Here is a 21,769-nt window from a genome sequence, read left to right as displayed (position 1 = left end):
TGCGGGTCGCGTTTTGCTTGGGCACGAGAGCCTATTCATTTGAATGGACTCCCATGCCCATGACACGCAGGGAAAGAAGTCCATGCACTACTTTGGAAAACGCAGCCCACACGGGAACCTCAGTTCCCCATACGGTTGCGTTTCCCAGTGTGGGCGGTGTGCCATTGGAACTAATGGCACCCGCCCGCGGGTCTGCAATTCTCTGTGCGGATGGTGCGGCTGCACGGATTTCCGTGTGGATCCGCAGCGGCACCACCCTCACAGATGCGAACCTAGGGTAAGGTGGTAATCAGGGGCGGACTGACAACTCATGGGGCCCCCGGGCAATAGGGGATCATGGGGCCCCTGTGTCCTTGCCCAAACTCAAAAAAGCCTATGAAAAAGGTACCAGGGGCATCTCATGGGGCCCCCTGCTGACTTCGGGCCCTCGGGCAGTGCCCGAGTTTCCAAATGGTCAGTCCGCCCCTGGTGGTAATTAAACTCACTGAGTGCCTTATGTGCAATAAATTAACCTCAGAACCTGTGTATTTACTATGTGTTCGGTTTCAGTCCTCATGCACACGGGGCGTTTTGATAACGCTGGTAACATTAGTTGTGTAAAGTCAGGTTAAAAAACGTGAGTTTTTTCAGCTTTTTTTAGTATAAATAGTTAAAAAATAGTGTAGCGCTCCCGTGATTATTAATAATATTTACACATTACCCATGTATACTAGAATCATTAAATTGAAGAAATATAAATGTGATAAAAAATTAAAATATATCCGTACACGCGTGATGTATCAACATAAAGCTCAGATACTAATTAAATATATAAAACAATCATCAAAAGTGAAAAAGTGAATCAATAGTGAAAAAAATCAATATAATGGGAAATTCATATAAAAACAATATAATAGGAAATTCACATAAAAATGTGTCCATAAATATATATAAAGAATCCTCTTTGAATATTAGTTCAAAAAGACCTGCTTCAGTGAAAGGATCGATAATACTCTTTCTATGCACTCACCTCCTTTTTAGCCTAATTGATATTTAGACTAAAATAGCTTTTTGTCCTATGTGGACTGATGAAATGCTCCTGCGCCAGAAATCCTTCTCAGATGATATAGCGTTGTAATATTCTAATTTTTCCATCTGGTGTCTCTCCAATGCACTGATCCCTGTATTGGTTATGGATGGATGGATTCTTCCTTCTCACCTCCAGGGGTCTAATTCCTCCTTATGTCCCCTCCAGTACTCCACATAAGTGATATCAGAAAAGAAGAAAAAACATCGTGCCTTATCCTTTTGAGTATTTTATTTGTATAAGCTGTATAATACCACTCACATTATTCAAAAATAAATTGCGCCTTTTTGGTTTGGTATAAGCCTTTATGTGGGCTCTGCACACCTCCTATACTCGCCGTGAATAGCTGACAAACGTGGTGACGTCAGAGCCCCTCCCCTACGCGTTACACCGCCAGGTCACGTGGCTTCATCAGGGGGATATAATTGATTGAATTTAGCACAATTGAAATTCACCATAGTAGCTCACAAGCACTATAAGCACTCAGCTTTTTTTTGTGTTTTTGCATTAGCGTTTAGCTGCGTTTTCCCACGTTTTTCAACATTTGTGTTTTTTTGCCATTTTTTTGTCCCAAAAAATGGGCAAAAATGCCGGTTTGTGGTTTTAAAGGGATGAGGTGGCAACTCTATTGCCACACCAAGACACCCAACCTTTCTTCATTGACTGGAAAGCCACAGACAAGGAACATGCTCATGCGTGATATAATCTGAACATGCTCGTTGCAGGTCAGTGACATGCTAAGCATTGAGGAAAGGATAAAGATGGCCGCTTTGAATCATGTACAAATGAGCAATGGCAGCTGCGAAAATAATCTGTAGGAGCAATATTAACGTTGTTCTCCTTTCTTCTGCAGCCCCAACACACGGTACCCGATGTCTTCATCTGGCTTCTCAGTAACAACAAGCGAGTGGCCTATGCTCGGATCCCAGCCAGAGACATTCTCTACTCCCCGACGCCTGAAGAGAAAGGACACCACTGTGGAAAGATCAAAACCCTTTTTTTCAAAGTAAGTAGCTGACATTCAGAGAGCAATTCCCCAAGAAACACACAATTCAGGATCTAACCTTTTCCCTAACATCTGTTTCATGGAACACGGTTTTAAATATTGAAAGCCAAAGCAGCGATGTTCATCTTTTCTGGTTTAGGCACCCTGTTGAGGGTTAGACAGTTATCCAGGGCTGTATACAGACAATGTAACAACATAACAGGCTCAGGGGCGGACTGACAACTCATGGGGCCCCTGGGCAATAGGGGATCATGGGGCCCCTGTGTCCTTGCCCAAACTCAAAAAAGCCTATGAAAAAGGTACAAGGGGCATCTCATGGAGCCCCCTACTGACCCGGCAGTGCCCGAGTTTCCAAATGGTCAGTCCGCCCCTGAACAGGCTGTATATAGACAAATGCCCAGGTCCAAATAATGTTGCCCTTTAGTAAAAGCCCCAACCCCTGTGCAATGTGATGATTTTACACTTAAGGACCAGGCTTTTTCTGGCACTTTTTGTTCACATCTCACAATCTTTTTTTTTTTGCTAGAAAATTACGTAATGTTTGGGGGGTTTAAGTATTTTTTATAAAGCAGTGGTCCTAGAAAATAAATTGGGGGGTTTTAAAATTTGTTATGTGACATGGTATTGCGCAGCGGTTTTTCAAACACAATTTTTTTGGGAAAAAAATACACTTTTTTAAATGTTTTTGCAAAAAACCACAATATATAACCCAATTTCTTGTACAATTTAAAAGAGAATGTTTGCCGAAAGATGATGCAGAGTAAATAGATTCCAAACATGTCATGATTTAAAATTGCACACGCCCGTGCAATTGCGACAAACAACGTAAATTACAGGTTACTACTTTAGATTTACAGAGGAGGTCTATGCGGTGATACCTCACATGTATGGGATCACTGTTTGCACATGTGAGGGTCCAACGTGTGCGTTTACCTTTACTTGCAAGCACGGGGTGGGGGGGGGGGAACTTACATTTTTTTTCTAATTATCTAATTAATTCATTTTTTTATACTGTTTCTTTAATTTTTTAAAACATCCTTGTGACAGCAATAAACATGTGACAAGTACTCTTTATGGAGGGATCTGGAGTCTATAAGACCCCAAATCCCTCTGCTGCACTTAAAAGCATAAAAAACACCAATATCTGTGTTTTTGAATGCTTTTGAGTTTTTAAAAATGGCGCCATTGGCATGCGGGTAAACTGGAGGTGATGACAGGTCATCAATTCCGGGTTACCTTAGCAGAAAGCCAATCATGGCCCATCCCGGCTTTGTTCGGCTGTCCAACCAGCCGGCAGACATGCTTACTGGTTGGGTCTCCCAGTGGGATGGGAAAGCCTGAGTAAGAGGCGGAAAAGGAGGGACGTCCCCTCCCACTGCTTGTAATAGTGATCGAGTGGCTAGTTAGCCACTCCAACTGCTATTACAAAGAATCCCGACCACTGGCTCTAAAAAACGGTGCAGAGATGATGCCTGCGTGTTTGCGAAGAGTCACCATAGACTTGAATGGGAGGCATTGAAAGGCTTCAAACTCCTCCTGACATGACATGAGGCTTCAGTTTTGAAACTACGCAATGCTAACACTTCATGTTTTGATAACGTGAACAGCACTGCGTGCTGCCAATAGTATAATTTACATAGGCCTTTGAGGAACATTAAAAATGCCCCTCAAACACCTGCTTTCAATGCCAGTATGAACTAGGCCTTAGGGTGGCCGTTCCAAGATACAGGACACTGAGTAGACACACAGCATGCCTGTATTGTGTAGTCTGTTTAACCGCCATGCCCCTGACCAATTACAGCCTGCCTCTGGCACCCCCCCCCCCCCACTTAATCACAGCCTGGCTCTTAAACTATCAACTATCAAAAAGAAGAGATGCGTGGTCACATGACAGAACTGTTTAACCTTGTAAAACTTTAAGAAAGATAAATTCTGAAACTAAGCAAAAGCAGTTATGGTGCCTACATAGTTATTTCTGTATTAATAAGTGTCTATAACATGGTATGTTCACAACTACTTTAACCTCTTGATGCCAACATCACACAAATATGCGGCCTCACAGAACTGGCCTTTTTTCTATGGGGCCACGTACTTGCCTACCTGTCTTTCTGCTGGGAGCGCACCGCACGGCGTGCTCCCAGCACAAAGACCGGGGTGTCACTGAGAGCTCTTGGTCTCTTTCTAACGTTCGGGACCCAGGACTTACGATTCAGGGTCACATGATCGCTGTGATAGCCTCTGATTGGCTATCACAGTGATCAGTCACTGTACAGCCCGGCCCCCTTGGGTTTTTTTCTCTCTCTATGAATGGAGGAGAGAGATACATTGTATCTCTCTAACTCCTGGCATAGAGGGGGAAAAAAAATTGTAAATAAATAAAAATATACTTAAATCAAGGTTTGATCTATTTCAGTGCCAGGGTAAGTGTTTGGGTCAAGGTCAGGGTCAAAGGTCTAGGTCAAAAGGTCAGAGTCAAAGCTCAGGATTTAAAAAAAAAATTTGGTATCAGTGTCAAAAAACAACAAATAACATACACATATATGGTATAGCTGCTATTGTCAAGAGCTGGAAAATGTATTTTGGGTTGTTCTTTGGTGATAGGTTATGGTTGTAACAAGAAACACAGCTAAATTTAAAAAAAATATTTGTTTTTTACTATTTTGGGCCAGTTTTCCTTTGATAATAAAAACATAATCAGGAGATATCCATTACCATTTACCACCAAATGAAAGCCCAATTTGTCCTGAAAAAAACAAGGTATAATGCACCTGGATGTACAAATTAGTTGTGGTGATATGTACGGTTTTACTAACACATGTCAATGTTGCAAAATTGTGCTTAGGCATTTAGATTTGTTTTACCCTTAGGCATGAAGGGGTTAAGTACAGTTATTTGGGACTTCTGACTGCTCACAGCATCCCCTGTACCCCCTTCCGCCTACAGTTCTGAAACTTCTGACTCCTCTCAGAATCTTTTGCACCCCCTTCTCCTTACAGTTCTGAGCTTTCTGACTCATCTCCGCATACCCTGAACCCTCTTCATCATATCTCTAAGTATTCTGACTCCTCTCAACATCTCCTTTACCCCATTCACTGTACGGTTCTCTGAGTCTTCTCACAGCTTGCACATGTCCCATTCCCCTACAAGAGTTAGTTTTAATTTGCATTGTAACATCAATGTACACACTGACATGCTTAAAATGGAAACATTTTATTTTGTAAATTACTGCACAGGGGCGGGCTGACCATTTGGAAACTCAGGCACTGCCCGAGGACCCAGGGTCAGTAGGGGGCCCCATGAGATGCCCCTGGTACCTTTTTCATAGACTTTTTTGAGTTTGGGCAAGGACACAGGGGCCCCATGATCCCCTGTTGCCCGGGGGCCCCATGAGTTGTCAGTACACCCCTGTAATACTGCATGACCAAGAATTTTCTGAGTGAGGGATTCCTTTTAATGCTTTTCTCCTCCTGCAGCTCCCAGGCAAGAGAGGTCCAGGCTGGAATGTTCAAGCAAAGGTTGATGTCTTTCTATGGCTGGGCTCCAGCAAGTATTCACACTCCATCTTTGAGAACTTACCCATTGGATATGAGATTGAAACTCAACAAGCTTCAAGTGGGCACCATGGGCCACCACCCCCTGGGAATCTTGTATATAAAAGTAGGAAAACCTGCCATTTTTCTTTTGCATTACCTATAGCACATACTCAAAATAACTTGAAATATTATTTACAACATTAAAATATATAAAGTGTTATGAATGAGAAGCCTACCTATAGTACATTGCAGTTAAAAAAAGAAAGATTCAAGACATTAAAAAGGCCGTGTAGTTCAGTTTTGCAATGATTAACTACCTAGGCCAGGGGTGGGCAACTGTGGCCCTCCAGCTGTTGGTGAACTACAAGTCCCATCATGCCTCTGCCTTTGGGAATCATGCTTGTAACTGTCATGCAATGCAAAGCAGTGTGCTTACAGTGAAACACAGAACATGATGTAAAACGACACACAGTTAACCCTTTGATCGTCCCACATGCTAAAAAAGATGTAAATGTAATTTGGGTGCAGTGTTGCATGACCACGCAATTGTCAGCTAAAGTAACGCAGTGCCGTAACGCAAAAAATAGCCTGGTCAGGAAGGGGTGTAAATCCTCTGGAGGGCAAGTGGTTAAATGGTGCCAAAAAAACTTTCTTTCATTTGTGAATGATTGCACCAGCTGTTGTCACCTTCTCACCAAGCTGCTTGGCAATAGTTTGGTAGCCCAGTCCAGCCTTGTGTAGGTCTACAATCTTGCCCCTGACATCCTTGGACAGCTCTTTGGTCTTTGCCATGGTGGAGAGTTTGGAATCTGATTGTTTGATTGCTCCTGTGAACAGATGTCTTTTATACAGGTAACAAAATTAAATTAGCAGCACTCCCTTTAAGAGACTGTTTCTAATCTCAGCTTGCTACCTGTATGAAATACACCTGGTAGCCAGAAATCCTGCTGAATGATAGGGGATCAAATACTTATTTCCTTCATGAACATGCAAATCAGTGCATTTTTTGTTAGACATGCATTTCTTTTGAATTTTTTGTTGCTATTCTGTCTCTCAGTGTTACAATACACCGAACATTCGATTTTTAGACTGATCATTTCTTTGTGAGTGGGCAAACATTCAAAATCAGCAGGGGAGCAAATACGCATTTCCTTCACTGTATAGGGGGAATTCTACACTGGAAAGCAAAAAAGCTGTTGGCCAGCCAAGTATAACCCTCCATGTCGAGCATGCTTCAATTTTTTTTTTCGCCTTTGTCAAGAGTCAGCTACCAATTCTTACTGGCCCTTTATCTGTAGAGCGCTTATGCTACTGTGTACAAGGATTTGTCATCATTGTGTGTCTTATTTTACAAGTCAGTCTCCTGTCAGTACAAATACAGAAAGCTCTATGGCTAAAATGTTGATCTGTGGAAAAGCAATGTAAAAGGTGCTTGTTATGCATTCCTAATGGTAAACATTTCTTTGGTGTTTCTTTTAACATACTAAAAAAGGGTGTCGCTTGGGATAAAAGCACTCACTTACCCCAGCTGGAGAAGCCTAAGCCACAAACTGGAGGACTGCTTACCACTCTGAGGCCTCTTTTGTTACTCCCAGATTTCAACCTCCAAGTCTGGATCCAAGCCAGGAGCCAAATCACAAAACCTTGGGCCCCAAGATCTCCAAAACTCTGCAAGTGCTCTTTGGCATGTAAGGTGCATGGGCGTATGTTGGCTTTTGTGGACACTTGATGGTCATAAAACATATCAGATGCCTGGGTAAGATATGTGGATTCCAGGGGCTACAAGCTAGAGTTCTGTTCTTTGCTACCTGCCCTCTTCATGTTATTCAACCTGCCCGTGTGTCTGCACATATTAGAAGAATTTCATGCTGTTCTTGCAGGTCTTATGAGCCAAGAATTTAATGTCATTGTTCCAACTCCAACCTTTCCAATGTTTCACGGTTTGGAAAATCAGGGTCTCATCTTAGACCCAGCTGGAGTCAGAGTTTTTTTATTCACCAAGAAAAAAAAGGTTCCACTTTCAAACTCTGTCTCTATAGACCAGGAGCTGTTCAACTCTGCAATTCTGCACGATTGCTCTAGGTTTGATGGTAGTCTCCTTAAAGGCAGTGTCATTTGTTCATTTCATTCTAGACCCCTAAGAGGAGGCCTGGATTATCGCTGGTCTTTTGGCTCAGGGATCCTGCTCTGGAGTTGGGGAAATCATTCCTCCTGCTTTCTTAAAGATTCTACCAATGGATGTCAGAATGAAGGGCTAGCCAAGATTCCTAGACACCTTGTGGGTGCAGGGGACTTGGTATCCAGATGAGTCTTGTCTCCTGATTAACATTCTGGGGATCTGAGCAATTTGGATGGCTCTGCAGTATTGGGCACTCAGCACACAAACTCCTAGGGTCATCCAATTAGAATTCCGATGGACAATGCCACAGCAGTGGCATACATCAATCATCAGAAACGAGCCAGAAGTCTTTCTCCAGCAAGAGAGGTAGAATGTATTCTAACCTCGGCAGAACTCCACATTCAAGTCTTGTCCGACATTCATACGCCAAGCGAGGACAATTAGCAGGCAGACTACCTCAGAAAAAGGCACCTGAACCCAGAAGAATGGTTGCTACACCATGTTTCAGAGTGATTCACTGGTGGGGAATGCTAAATGTGGACCTCCAGGCCTCTAGATTCAACAGCAAACTGATTGGGTCTGTCTTCAGATGTAGAGATGGTGGGAGCAGTAGATGTCTGGTTATTCCGTGGGAGTACAGCCTGATCTTTGTCTTTCCTTCTCTGAAACTCCTTTCTCATATGTTTGACAGGATCAAGATGGAGTGCATTCCTGTGATCCTCATAGCTCCCAACTGGCCCGGGTGGATGTGGTACTCAAATCTTTTCAAAATTCTGGCAGACACCCCATGATCTAAATCCAGATCAGGTCACCTATACCAAGGACCAGTTTATCACCCTGCTTCACGGACACTAGCTTTAAAGCATGGCTGTAGATTTGCAGGTCTTGAAATCCAGGGGTTTCTGTCAGGGCAGGAGCTGAGGAACGGACAGGCAGGCCTAATAACAATAACGCACTGGCTGGTGACAACCACCACCCACAGACCGAAGTCCCCCAGGGCACGGAGTCTAAGTCCCAGGCTGCCCTTCACCAGGGCCCCTGATGGTGGGGATGGACTTGACGCAGCCAGGAACCAGGTCGCGGCCCCCGAGACACCTCAGTTGCGTTAATGGCCACCGCCAATGGCGTGAGTTGGTGGAAAAGACAATAGAGTAGTTGGGCAGGCCGGGTCGACAACAACGGGACAAAACGGTACAGGACAGCAGACGAGAATCACGGGTCACGGGCTGAGTGCAGCAACGGAGGGTCAGATCAAAGGAGAACACAAAGAATGGTCAGGTCACAAGCCGAGTCAGATTCCAGGAGAGTCACGAGAGTCAGAACAGAGTTATAGCAACACCAAGACACAAGTGCAAAGGGCATGTGCGGATCACAGGCTTATATGTAATCAGCCTCACCCCTCTGGGGGATGGACCTCAGAGACCAGAAGGCATAGAAGATTCCCATCATGCTCTGCAGAAATCCAACATGGATGCCAGCACATGGAGAAACATAACCTCTGGGAAAAGGTAGGACCTTGACGGTTTCTCTGATATCAGTATTACCCGCATTGTTGGAAGATTAAAACTTGCCGCAAGATCTACCATCACACATGGAAGGCTTACTTTGCCTGGTGCAAGTAGAGAAGATTTCATCCCACAAAATATTTCAAAAAAGGATCCCTAACATTTCTGTAATCGGGTCTGGAGTACCATCACGGGGCAGATCTCGGTCCTTGTGATTTTATTATAAAAGACAGCTAGGCTCCTATTCTTCGGTCAAGACTTTTACACAGGGTGTCTCTCCTCCTGTTCAGCCATCTGCAACTCCATGGGGCTTGAATTTGGTTCTCTCTGCTCTTCAAAGACTGCCTTTCAAACCCATCAGGGATATTCCCCCTACTCTTACCCACAAGGTTACTTTCCTTATTCCAATCATCTGTCATAACTGGCAGGGTAACATGGTGTTGAGGCCTACAATCTCCTTTATTTTTAAGGTGGCCTTTTACCCCAATGAGGACATTGTTCTCCTATCTCTCTCTCCAGCTCTAGTACATCAAAAGAACATTTTGCTACATTGTCTGAATGTGTAGGTTTACCTTCTAGCCACTCCTTCTATTAGAAAGACTGGCTCTCTTTTTGTCATACCTGGTGGTCTCCATGAAAGGGAACCAGCTTTTTGCTCCACAATTTCACAGTGGCTCAGACAAATATTCTTCACATATATTTCACAATATTCTCATTTTCTGAGATTGTGGATTTGGGGTTTTCATGAGCTGTAAGCCATAATCATCACAATTATGACAAATCGCAGCTTGAACTATCTTGCTTTGCATGTAATGAGTCTATCTCATATATTAGTTTCACCTTTTAAGTTGCATTACTGAAATAAATGAACTTTTGCACGATATTCAAATTTTTCGAGTTTCACCTGTACACACAGCCAGAGACGCAGTGGTTTTGTGCTTTGCGATTGCTGAGAACCAATCACAGTGTCGCTTCTGCCTCAGATCACCATTCCTATGCAACACTGCTCTCACAGACCACCAAGGAAAGGGGGGCATAGTGACCGCAAAGGGGGCACACTGACCACCAATGAACAGCAAGGGGGTACACATTGGGCATATACTCACTATAAAGAATACACACAGGCAGGGGCGGACTGACCATTTGGAAACTCGGGCACTGTCCAAGGGCCCGGGGTCAGTAGGGGGCCCCATGAGATGCCCCTGATACCTTTTTCATAGGCTTTTTTGAGTTTGGGCAAGGACACAGGGGCCCCATGATCCCCTATTGCCCGGAGGCCCCATGAGTTGTCAGTCCGCCCCTGCACACAGGCCACCATACTATAACATATTATGAAGGAAAAAACTCTACCGACCAAGTTATGGAGCACTCACCACAGACCACCACCATAAGGGGGCAATAAAATCTGACCTCTAAAATCTGGTAGCTGTGCTGTTTATTACACAGTCCTTGCCCGTGTACTCTGACTGCTGCACTGTATACAGTATGTCCTAAATGAAAATAAAGAATTTTTGGGGTGTTTATACTGTCCTGGCATTTTAGGGTTTCAAGAAATAGGCAGTCAGAAAATCATTTTTATTTTCAAAATTTTTGGTCCCTTTCATATGTGGTTATATATATGGTTCCTTTGTATAGTAAAAACAGTCTGTGGTTATTAAAAAAAAACTCAAAACAGAACTCTATCTGCCTCAAAAAATTATATCCAGTGTACAGTGTTGAATGATAGTTTGTCAGTCAAACTATCACAGCACTAAAAACTTAAATATGTCCTGGTAATAGATATATACAGGCTGGTACTCAAGTGGTTAATGGTCAGCAGCAAAATGTTAAGACTTTTTTACTGTGGTAATACTTCAAGGAACCATTAGGATTCTGGAACATTGACTCTGTGTGTTTGTAGTTATTATTAAACACATAGATCAGACACTAAACTGTAAGTAGCAGTCACAAGCTCCATAACACATTATAGAAGGAAAAGATGGATGGCGGAGGGATGCCCACTCTCACTAACATGTTTTTTCATTACTTTAAATCTTATCGGCTGGTAATAAATACTCAGCTAAAAGGATCCTGCATTTTTAGCACAAGTAGAAAACCCAAGCCTTTTTATGGGAATGCATTTTATATATATGTGTAAATATATATATATATATATATATATATATATATATATATAGTGAGCTGGGGATAGGTAACAGGTACAACTCTCCCTGGGGTACCAGTACAGCGGTGTGTTTATATGTGGTATTTACAAGTCTCCTTGCAAGTGCTGTTCAGTGATAGAAGCAGGGAAAAAAACTTGCAAAAACTAAATCCTAGCCATGCCCAGGCACTAATTACACCATTATAAATGCTGATTTACAGGCCGTCCAAGCCTATTGCTTGCCAGCCTCCACAGTTTGGCAACTTTCCATCAACACTAACAGACATAACCAGGGGTGGACTGACCATTTGGAAACTCGGGCACTGCCCGAGGGCCCGGGGTCAGTAGGGGGCCCCATGAGATGCCCCTGGTACCTTTTTCATAGGCTTTTTTGAGTTTGGGCAAGGACACAGGGTCCCCATGATCCCCTATTGCCTGGGGCCCCATGAGTTGTCAGTCCGCCCCTGGACATAACTTGTCTGTTCCCCAGGCTCCAGAGCACCGACTCTGAGTTCCAGATGAGCTTAAATTGCCAAAACAGAGAGATGCAAAACCTGAACCAGATAGAACTCTAAAAATGTTCCAGAGGAGCACGGGGAAGATGTGTAATCAAAAAAATTAAAGGCACACTTTAATCAGAGTATAGCATCAAGTCAATGAAACTTCTGGGATATTGATCTGGTCAGGTAAGTAGCAGAGGGGGTTGTTTATCAGTTTCAGCTGCTTTGGTGATAATCAAATTAACAACAGGTGCACTGGATGGGCAACAATGAGACGACCCCCAAAACAGGAATGGTTTTACAGGTAAAGGCCACTGACATTTTTTCCCTACTCCTCTTTTCTGACTGTTTTTCACTAGTTTTGCATTTGGCTAGGGTCCGTGTCACTAATGGTAGCATGAGGCGATACCTGGACCCTACAGAGGTTGCACAGGCAGTCCAACTCCTCCAGGATGGCGCATCAATACGTTCCATTGCCAGAAGGTTATATTGTACATTCACATCAGTCCCTAATCCTCAACGGGCGTACAATCTAAGGTCCCTAACTCACATTCATACATGCACATACTAGGGCCAATTTAGACAGGAGCCAATTAACCTACCAGCATGTCTTTGGAGTGTGGGAGGAAACCCACGCAGGCACAGGGAGAACATGCAAACTCCAGGCAGGTGGTTGGGATTCGAACCAACGACCAGGGGTGGACTGACCATTTGGAAACTCGGGCACTGCCCGAGGGCCCGGGTCAGTAGGGGTCCCCATGAGATGCCCCTGGTACCTTTTTCATAGGCTTTTTTGAGTTTGGGCAAGGACACAGGGGCCCCATGATCCCCTATTGCCCGGGGGCCCCATGAGTTGTCAGTCAGCCCCTGCCAACAACCCTAGTGCTGCCAGGCGGGAGTGCTAACCATTTAGCCATTGTAACATGTAAGCGCTTGGCAAATTGAGAACTAAATCACTGCTCCCAATCGGCATGCTTGTTGCAGGTCAATGACTAAGTAAATACTGAATCTAAACACATCCAGGGAACTAGCATTTTCAAAAGGAGATCAACACTAGCAGCCTCATTTCTCTGTAGGAATAGGTTTTCTTTTTTTTTTTTTCAATTTGCACCGTGTGAATCCACTTTCTACGTTTGGGATGCTCTCTACATGCACTAGATCAATACATTCCATGACATTAAATTACAAACCAGTGGCCCATAAAATCCTATAAACAGACCTGGCTGCCTGTCACTTTTTATTGTAGCTTTGCTTGATTTTACATCTCTGTGTCCACTGAAACGTTTACAATGACCTTTACCATTAATAGGGTCCTTTATTAAGGTTCCCAACATTGCTACTTGAAAATTAGGGAGAAGGTTGGGGATCATCCCTCATTGGCTGGTAGCTTAAGGACAAAAAAGCAACTCACGTTGGGATCAGACAGTCTGTACAGGATTCCTGGCCAGACTGCAGAGATATGAATCCTTTTTACATGGGGCGGACCTGTTTAGCGGATCCGCTTGCTCAGTGGAGAGATCCCCCGCTGAGCATGCAGATGACAGCTCTGTGTCCCCTCCGCTGCTGCAGAGCAGACACAACGGGTCCTGCCTGCCCGTTTTTCAGGTGGACCCAATCAGAACCTCCATTTATACCCGCCGCTCCATAAAGGAGAATGGAGGTTCCGATCGGGTCCGCCTGAAAAAATGGGCAGGCGGACCCGATCGGAACCTCCATTCTCCTGTATGGAGTAGAAGGTATAAATGGACATGTGTCCATTTAGACCCGCCAACATCCAATCCGATCCGATCGGAACGTCCGTGTGAAAGAGCCCAGAGGCAGCATGATTTTAAAGCTGAACTCCAGATATATAAAAAGGTGAAATAATTATACTGTATAGGAGCTGTTTTACTTCATTTCTGTACATCCAGTACTGTGAATTGCACAGCTCTGCTACTTAGCATAACCTTGTCTGACAGATAAGACCTGATTTTCCTGTGCTGTGGTTAGGGGGTTAGTTCACCTTTACAGAAAACATGTAAAAGTAAACTAACACTGGACACCCTCCCCACCCACCCCGGTCCCCACTGTACTTACCTCCGGGATTGCTGAGTTGTCAGTACCCCCTGCAGATGCTTCAGTAGTCCTGGAGTTTGAAATCCCCACTCTTCTTCCTCTTCTCTGTCAAAGCTACTGTGATTATTTACAGTGCAGGTTTAATGTCACCTTATAGGTGAGATTTACTAAAACTGGTGTACCCAGAATCTGGCGCAGCTGTACATAGTAAGCAATCAGCTTCTCCCTTCTCATTTAGGCCCCTTTAACATGGACATTCTGATCGGGTCCACCTGTCCGTTTTTCAGGCGGACCCAATCGGAACCTCCATTCTCCTCTATGGAACGGTGGGTATAAACGGACATGTGTCTGTTTACACAAGCCAACATCCAATCCGATCTGCCGAAAAAGGAACGGATGGGGATCCAATTGCCCTTCCTTCTGTTGGATCGGGTCGGTTGAAAGGTGGTCCGTTTCCATCTGACCGCCCATTGAGTAGAGCAAGCTGCTCTGTGACACAGACCTGTCATCCGCTTGCTCAGCGGGGATCGGCAGAGAGATCCCTCCACTGAGCAAGCAGATCCGTTAACCGGGTCCCATGTGAAAGGACCCTTAAGCTTTGATAATAAGACCCCTTTCACACAGGCGTTCCATATGTCTGTTTACGGATGAAAAACGGACACCCATGTATTTCTATGGACTATCGGATGTAAACGGATGATCATCTGTTTGCATGTTAATGTCCGCATCTGCTAACATCTGTTTTTTTTTGAACGGAAGAAAACCCTATTTTTCTTCCGTTAAAAAAAAAAACGGATAAAAAATGGATGGAAATGGATGGAAGACAGATGTAAACTGATGAAAAACTGATGTGAACTGTTTTTTTCTTGGACTGAACTGATGAAAAAAAGGAACGCCCGTGTGAAAGGAGCCTAAAACCTAGCAGTTGATTGGTTACCATGCACGGCTCACCAGATTCCGTGTGCACCAGCTTTTAGTAAATCTTCCCCTCTCTGTGTCACCGTGCAGGTTAAATATATCATTAGTTAAAGAGAAGCTCCAGTCTCCTCTCTTCAATCGGCTTCGGGTGCAGGCGCCAGAATCTTAGGTATGGGAAACTGGAGGTGAAGCCTTGCAGCTGCACAGCCAGTTTCATACTGCGCATGCGCGAGCTGTACTGAGCTTTGTAAAATGAGTCCCAGAATGCTACAGGGCTAAGGAGAATGGGAGCCGAACTTTTCTGTGGTGATCTGACCCAGAAGTGGGAGCGGGTACCTGTCAAAACCAGGTACCCACTCCCCCCTCTGCCCCAAAAAGTGCCAGATGTGGCAGTGGAGGGGGGAGACTGCAAACAAGCGGAACTTCCCATTTTGGGTGAAGCTCTGCTTGTGCTGATTGCGTGTAAAAACATTTTCAGAACCATGGAGAGCTCCATTCATCACATCTGCCAGTCACTTGAAAGGGGAAGTTCCCCTTTAACCACTTGCCCTCCTGAGGATTTACCTCCCTTAATGACCAGGACTCTTTTTGCTACTCGGTGCTGCACTAACTCAACTGATAATTGCGCGGTCATGCAATGCTGCACTCAAACGAAATTTACGTCCTTTTTTCACACAAATAGAGCTTTCTTTCAGTGGTATTTGATCACCTGTGCGCTTTTTATTTTTCACGCTATAAACAAAAAAATACCAAAAATGTTGAAGAAAAATTATATTTTTTACTTTCAGCTATAAAAAATATATAGTAAACTCAAAGTTAGTTATAAATTTAGGCCAAAATGTATTCTGCTCCATGTTTTTGGTAAAAAAAAATCCCAATAAGTGTATATTGATTGCTTTGTGTGAAAGTTATAGCGTCTACAAACTATGGTATAGATACTGCAATTTACGCCATTTTTTTGCTATACAGCGCTGCGCTAGTTTAACAGACAATTGTGCAGTCATGCAAAATGGTACATAAATTAAATTTATGTCCTTTTTTTCACACAAATAGAGCTTTCTTTCAGTGGTATTTGATCCCCTGTGCATTTTTTATTTTTTGCGCTATAAAAAAAAAAGTCTGACAATTTTGATAAAAAAAAAAATATTTTGAACTTTTTGCAATAAAACATGTACAGTAAAAAAAATTTAAAAATCAACTTTCGTCATAAATGTTGGCCAAAATGCATTCTGCGACATGTCTTTGCTACAAAAAACCCCAATACGTGTAAATTAATTAGTTTACGTGAAAGTTATAGCATTTACAAATCGCGGTAAAGATGCTGGGATTTTTAATTTTTTTTTATACTAATAATGGCAGCGATCAGCGACTTATGGCGGCGATGAACGACTTATGGCGGGACTGCGGCGGACATTCTGACACTGGGGGGGAACTGACTTGGGGTCACTGACATCCCCAGTGACACCAATAAAGTGATCAGTGCAAAAAGAAAACACTGACACTCTACTAATGGCACTGGGGAGGAAGGGGTTAACTTTTTTTATTTACTGAAAGGGTTAACTGTGTGAGGGAGTGTTTTACTAGGGGGCGGGGTGTGTACTGCATGGGGGACTTGCTGATCGGGAGAGATAAACTCTTCTCTCCGGCTCAGCATGTCAGGAGCTGTCAGGGAACTGACAGAGAGCAGAGCTACTTCAGCCCTGCTCTCTGTCAGTGATTGCCGCTAATCGGTGGACACAGCCGGTAACGACCTGCTGTGACCCGGCGACTGACATCCGAGGCCGTGATCGGCAGGACAGGTAGGGCGGGGGCGCACCTCGCGCGCGCTCCCTACCTGTTTTGCAAACACACGTTTTAAAACGTGATTTTGCCCAGCCGTGCCGCCCTGCCAACGTATTTCTACAGTGGCTGGGCGGCATGTGGTTAAGTCCTCATGCCCACCGGACATTTTTACAGCAGCTGTTTTTGGCTTTTGACTTTTTTTCTACAGCTAGTTATCATACTCATACTCAGTTATACCCCCCAGCATGTTATCCTATGTGTCCATGCACACATAGACTGTAATCAACATTTTTTGGCTGGGCCATTTTTTGGCTGGAAAAACCCCCCAGAACTAGTGGGATTCCAAAGGAGTTTTTTAGCTGTAAAAACGCTCTAACACTAAAAAACACAACAAAACACAGTAAAACGTGGTAAAATGCATTTTTGGACTTTTTTTTACCAAAAAACCTTTTTTTGTGGAAAAGAAACACTAAAAAGCCCAAGTGCGGAAAAACTCGGGAAATTGCAGCTAAACGCGGCAAAACGCCGCTAAATGCTAATGCAAAAACACTAAAAAAAGCTGGAAAACTCATGTTTTTAACTTGACTTTACACAGGTAATGTTACCAGCGTTATCAAAACGTCCCATGTGCATGAGGGCTTAGGCTTTGTCCCCCGCTTCCCGTTAAATATCGGCACCTTTGGGGAGCGGGGGGTGGGCGGCTACCCAATTTTGAAAGGTACCTGCTCCCACTAGGTAGAAGTGCTAACCACAGTGCTACCCTTTCACTGCCATTGATGTAAGAAATACGATAGAACAGAGCCGCCTCCAGCTATGCCTTACATTGGCTGCATTCACCCACTGGTGTAAGTTCATGGTCACCTCAGTACACATGAGCAGTGAACATTCACTTGGTAAAGAAGAAGTCTCACTTTCATTTTTAATAATGTGTTCTGTTCCCCGGGAAGGGGGGGGGGGATTTTCCTATGTGATGTCTAAGACTAGCTGTGAGGTTGGACAGGGCACCCCCCATCCCTGCATGGCTGTCCGACAACACAGCTAGCAAGGAGACATCAGCTTTGAGAGACGATACTTTGCTCCTTCTCCAAACACTTGCCCACTCCCTTGCATTCCCCATAAGATGCTTGTCTCTTTGCTGGTTGCGTTGTTGGGCAGCCATGCAGGGAGGAGGAGTGCCCTGTCTAGCCCCACAGCTAGACACCACATCATATAGGAAGACAGGACAAAGGACTACATGCACTTTGTCACCTTGGGAATAGCAAAAATGGAAAAAATGAAATGGAAGTGAGACTTTAACTGAACGGTTGTGTATTTAACCTCCAATATTGTTCCCCCATTATCCTTGAACAGCCTTTCTCAACCAGGGTGCCCAAGCACCCTGGGGTGCTTTGAGGTTTCTTCAGGGGTGCCTTGAGAAAATGTCTAAAAATTGCCCAAAACTTGTATACAAGCCAACGAGTGGAACAAGCCTGCCATTTAGTCACACAAAGCCACAGGTTTTCATTGTGCACCATTATGACCTTCTAGTCACCGCAACCAATGACATCATCAGTTGATAAGGAGGAAGTCGGGCGCCTGCACAGCATCCTAGTTAGACCCTCCCCTGCCCCTCTCCATCAGTGCTGGGGTCACATTAGCTCAGTGATGGAGAAAAACTGAGTGAGAAGAGAAACATCGGAATACTAGTCAGCACCAGTGTCAAAGGTGTATTTGCTTTGGAAGAATAAATCACCCCCAATGTTGGGTGTCCTACATGTGTGGATGTTGCTGCATTATATAAAACTATTAGAATAGTTTTTCACATTTTAGAATGGGGTGCCTCCGGACTGTCCATCATTTTTAAAGGGTGCCCCTGGACTGTCCATAATTTCAAAGGGTGCCTTGACTGAAAAACGGTTGAGAAACACTGTGCCACTGCCGCTGGAATACTATTTGGCGGAGGTTAGCTCTCGTCCGGATTAACTGCCTGCAATTTAGTACAGCTTGGCTGGTCAATGAACAGATCTTCTGATTGTTATCGGGCTTTGTGAGGCTTAGCAAGATTGTATACTATCAAATCAATGGGCAGAAAAGCTTTACAGCAATTCACAAGAAATGTCAGAATCCCACTTTTGTTATAATCTATTTCTTTGATTTGTTTCATCTTTTTTAATTTTTTTTTTGAAGGAAATCAATACTGTGTACATGATTGTGGTAATTTGCAGTAAATGAAAGTATGATGTGTTATTGATGTTCTGCAGCAAAACACCTGTTCCAGTTACGTGCCCACATGTACCAGGCTCGAGGGTTAATTGCTGCAGACAGCTCCGGCCTTTCAGACCCTTTTGCAAAAGTGACTTTTGTTTCGCACTGCCAGACAACAAAGGTAAGACAAAACAAATTTTTATTCTTTTTATGAAATGTGTGACTGTTATTATCTGATGATAATTCACTTACATGTGTGTATGGGGTGAAGCACAGTTCTTCTCTGGATTCTCTCCATGTCTGGATGGAGTGGTGAAGCAAGGAGGACTACAAAATTATCTATTTATTTATTACAGGTACTTTCGTCAATTTTTACATAGCGCTTTACATATACATCCCCGCTTCAGTCGATCCTGAATACGGCTGCCAGACTCATTCACCTTTCCAACCGCTCCATCCCCGCCACCCCCCTCTGCCAATCCCTCCACTGGCTTCCGATTGCGCAACGGATCAAATTCAAAATCCTAACACTGACGTACAAAGCTGTCCACCATACTGCCCCGAACTACATCACCGACCTAATATCCAAGTACCGCCCAGCACGCACACTCCGCTCCTCACAAGACCTCCTTCTCTCTAGTTCCCTGGTCTCCTCCTCCCACGCCCGCCTCCACGACTTCTCCAGGGTGTCACCCATCCTCTGGAACTCCCTGCCCCAACCCATCAGATTATCACCTACTCTCCTCTCCTTTAGGCGCACCCTGAAAACCCACCTCTTCAGGGAAGCCTACCCCACCACCTGCTAACTTGCCGACCTCCTCCACTCTTCCTACCACTCCATCCCCCACAGCTATCTCCTCCTGTGCCACCAACCCCTCCCTCCTAGATTGTAAGCTCGAAAGAGCAGGGCCCTCAATCCCCTCATGTATTGTATTGTATTGTTATTGTTCTGTCACATGTTCTGTCCCCCTTTGTAATGTACAGCACTGAGCGAACTATCGGCGCTTTATAAATACTGTATAATAATAATAATATATTGTACATTCACATCAGTCCCTAACCCTCAAGGGGTGTACAATCTAAGGTCCCTAACTCACATTCATACATACACATACTAGGGCCAATTTATACAGGAGCCAGTTAACCTACCAGCATGTCTTTGAAGTGTGGGAGGAAACCACGCAGGCACAGAGAGAACATTCAAACTCCAGGCAGGTGGTGCCGTGGTTGGGATTTGAATCAACAACCCTAGTACTGCCAGGCGGAAGTGCTAACCATTAGCCACTGTGCTTCACCCAAATGCAAGTCCTAATTCCCTAGTACCTAACCAGTGGCTGGGGGTGGCGCATGCAACCCTTTGACACTTGTGTGGGCCCCTACGGATGGTATTCTGTGTTTTTTTTTTTATCTGGGTTCTTACTCATAAAGTTAAAATATTTTTTAGAATAGATTCTAGAAGTTAAAGGAGAAGTTTGGGGTATATAAAAAAAACAAACATACAAACAAAATAGACTCCCTCAAGAGTCGGTTCTGGCCAGCTCAGTGGATTGCTTTAAAAAAGGTCTGCATTCTTTCTTAGATACACAGAATATAACTGGATATAAAATTTATAGGTAAAGCTGATCCACGGAATATCTGTTCGCCTCTCGGGGGATCAGGAAGGAATATTTTCCCCTGCATGAGCAAATTGGATCTTGCTTTGCTGTTTTTTTTGCCTTCCTCTGGATCAACTGTGGGTATAGGATTATAACTTTTTTTGTTTTATGGTTGAGCTGGATGGACTTTTGTCTTTTTTCAGCCAGATTATCTATGTAACTATACTCACCTCTATGTTGCACCATTGGTGTGACACTTTAGTTGTCTCACATGGCTCTAAGAAGGAGAGCTGAGGGATCAACTGACCAACCAGTCAGTTCTTGGTCTAAAGTGATTGTCAATCAATGCTCTTCACTCTGCTCCTCCTGTGCTCACTGGAGCTCCAGGCTGGAGAGGTGCTGGATACATCTGGCTTTGGCCGTGAGCCATGTGCTGAAAGCAAAATCAAAAATAAATCACCTGCATTTGTGTTAGCTCAAGAAGCTTCTGCTGTAAAGTGCCTAAAACACTTGTCCCAAGATGCAAGAAAAAGACAAAAAAACAAAAATTTTTTTGCCAGCAGCATTGTAATTAAAACAAATGTTACCAGTGCAAACCGTGTGTAATAGATCATATATGCCTGGGTCCACACTACAATAAAAGTACAAATCATGCTAAAGTACTCCGTGTCACTCCAAACAACCTCCAATCAAGGTGCTATGAGGGTATCAAATAAAGTGCTTTGCAATGCATAAAGTGCTCTGCTATGGGATCCCTCCACATAGACAGGTAGTGCTCCAGGTTCACACCGCACTCACCGGATTGTTTTGACCCCTTGTATTACCAAGTGAGCCATAAAGTGCTTGAAGTGGTCCAGAGATGAGAATACTCAGCTTCTTTAATGATCCATCCAGCTCAAGAGAATCTTCTCAGATGTCCCTTCATGTGGCCCAAGAAAGTATCTCAAAGCAACCATACGAGGAGGAGGAGAGCCTCATATAGTGTAGAATGCTTTGTTGAAAATCGTGAATCAAGGTCATGCACTTACATAAATACTTCACAACCGCCTGCGTAAAGGAAACATCAGGATCCGGGCGGCAGATATGACATCAGATGGAAGTCCCACCTTACGCATTTCGTTGTCAATCGACATCTTCAACCAGCTGTCAATCAGGAAGCCAGGTGGAAGCCAACAATATTGTCAGGGCCCCATCAGTAGCCCACTATCAGCTGGCTCTGGGTCATAGGAATTCAATTGTAAATATACTCCTATAACCCCAAAGAGAAGTACAGCCAAAAAAGGTTTGGCCATCCTTCTCATTTTTAATAATTTGGTTTATTTCTTTCACACTATTTTACTGTTTTACTTTACTGCATTCTGTT

At 44.0% G+C, this 21,769-nt stretch overlaps 1 protein-coding gene across 1 annotated transcript in view; it reads left to right on the top strand.

The window, feature by feature from the left end:
• FER1L6 (fer-1 like family member 6) overlaps positions 1–21,769 on the top strand; it is a 200,170-nt gene that overhangs the window by 66,755 nt on the left and 111,646 nt on the right. The window contains exons 17-19 of the mRNA XM_089677552.1: positions 1,920–2,072; positions 5,546–5,729; positions 18,868–18,992. Coding sequence (XP_089533678.1) covers positions 1,920–2,072; positions 5,546–5,729; positions 18,868–18,992 — 462 coding nt within the window. The remainder of the gene's footprint in view (positions 1–1,919; positions 2,073–5,545; positions 5,730–18,867; positions 18,993–21,769) is intronic.

Source organism: Staurois parvus, unplaced genomic scaffold (genome assembly GCF_062004578.1).
Source record: "Staurois parvus isolate SC_StPar_1 unplaced genomic scaffold, SC_StPar_1.0 ptg000187l, whole genome shotgun sequence".
NCBI lineage: Eukaryota > Metazoa > Chordata > Amphibia > Anura > Ranidae > Staurois > Staurois parvus.
Note: the sequence above shows the minus strand (reverse complement) of the source record. Positions and strands in the feature narration are given on the sequence as shown.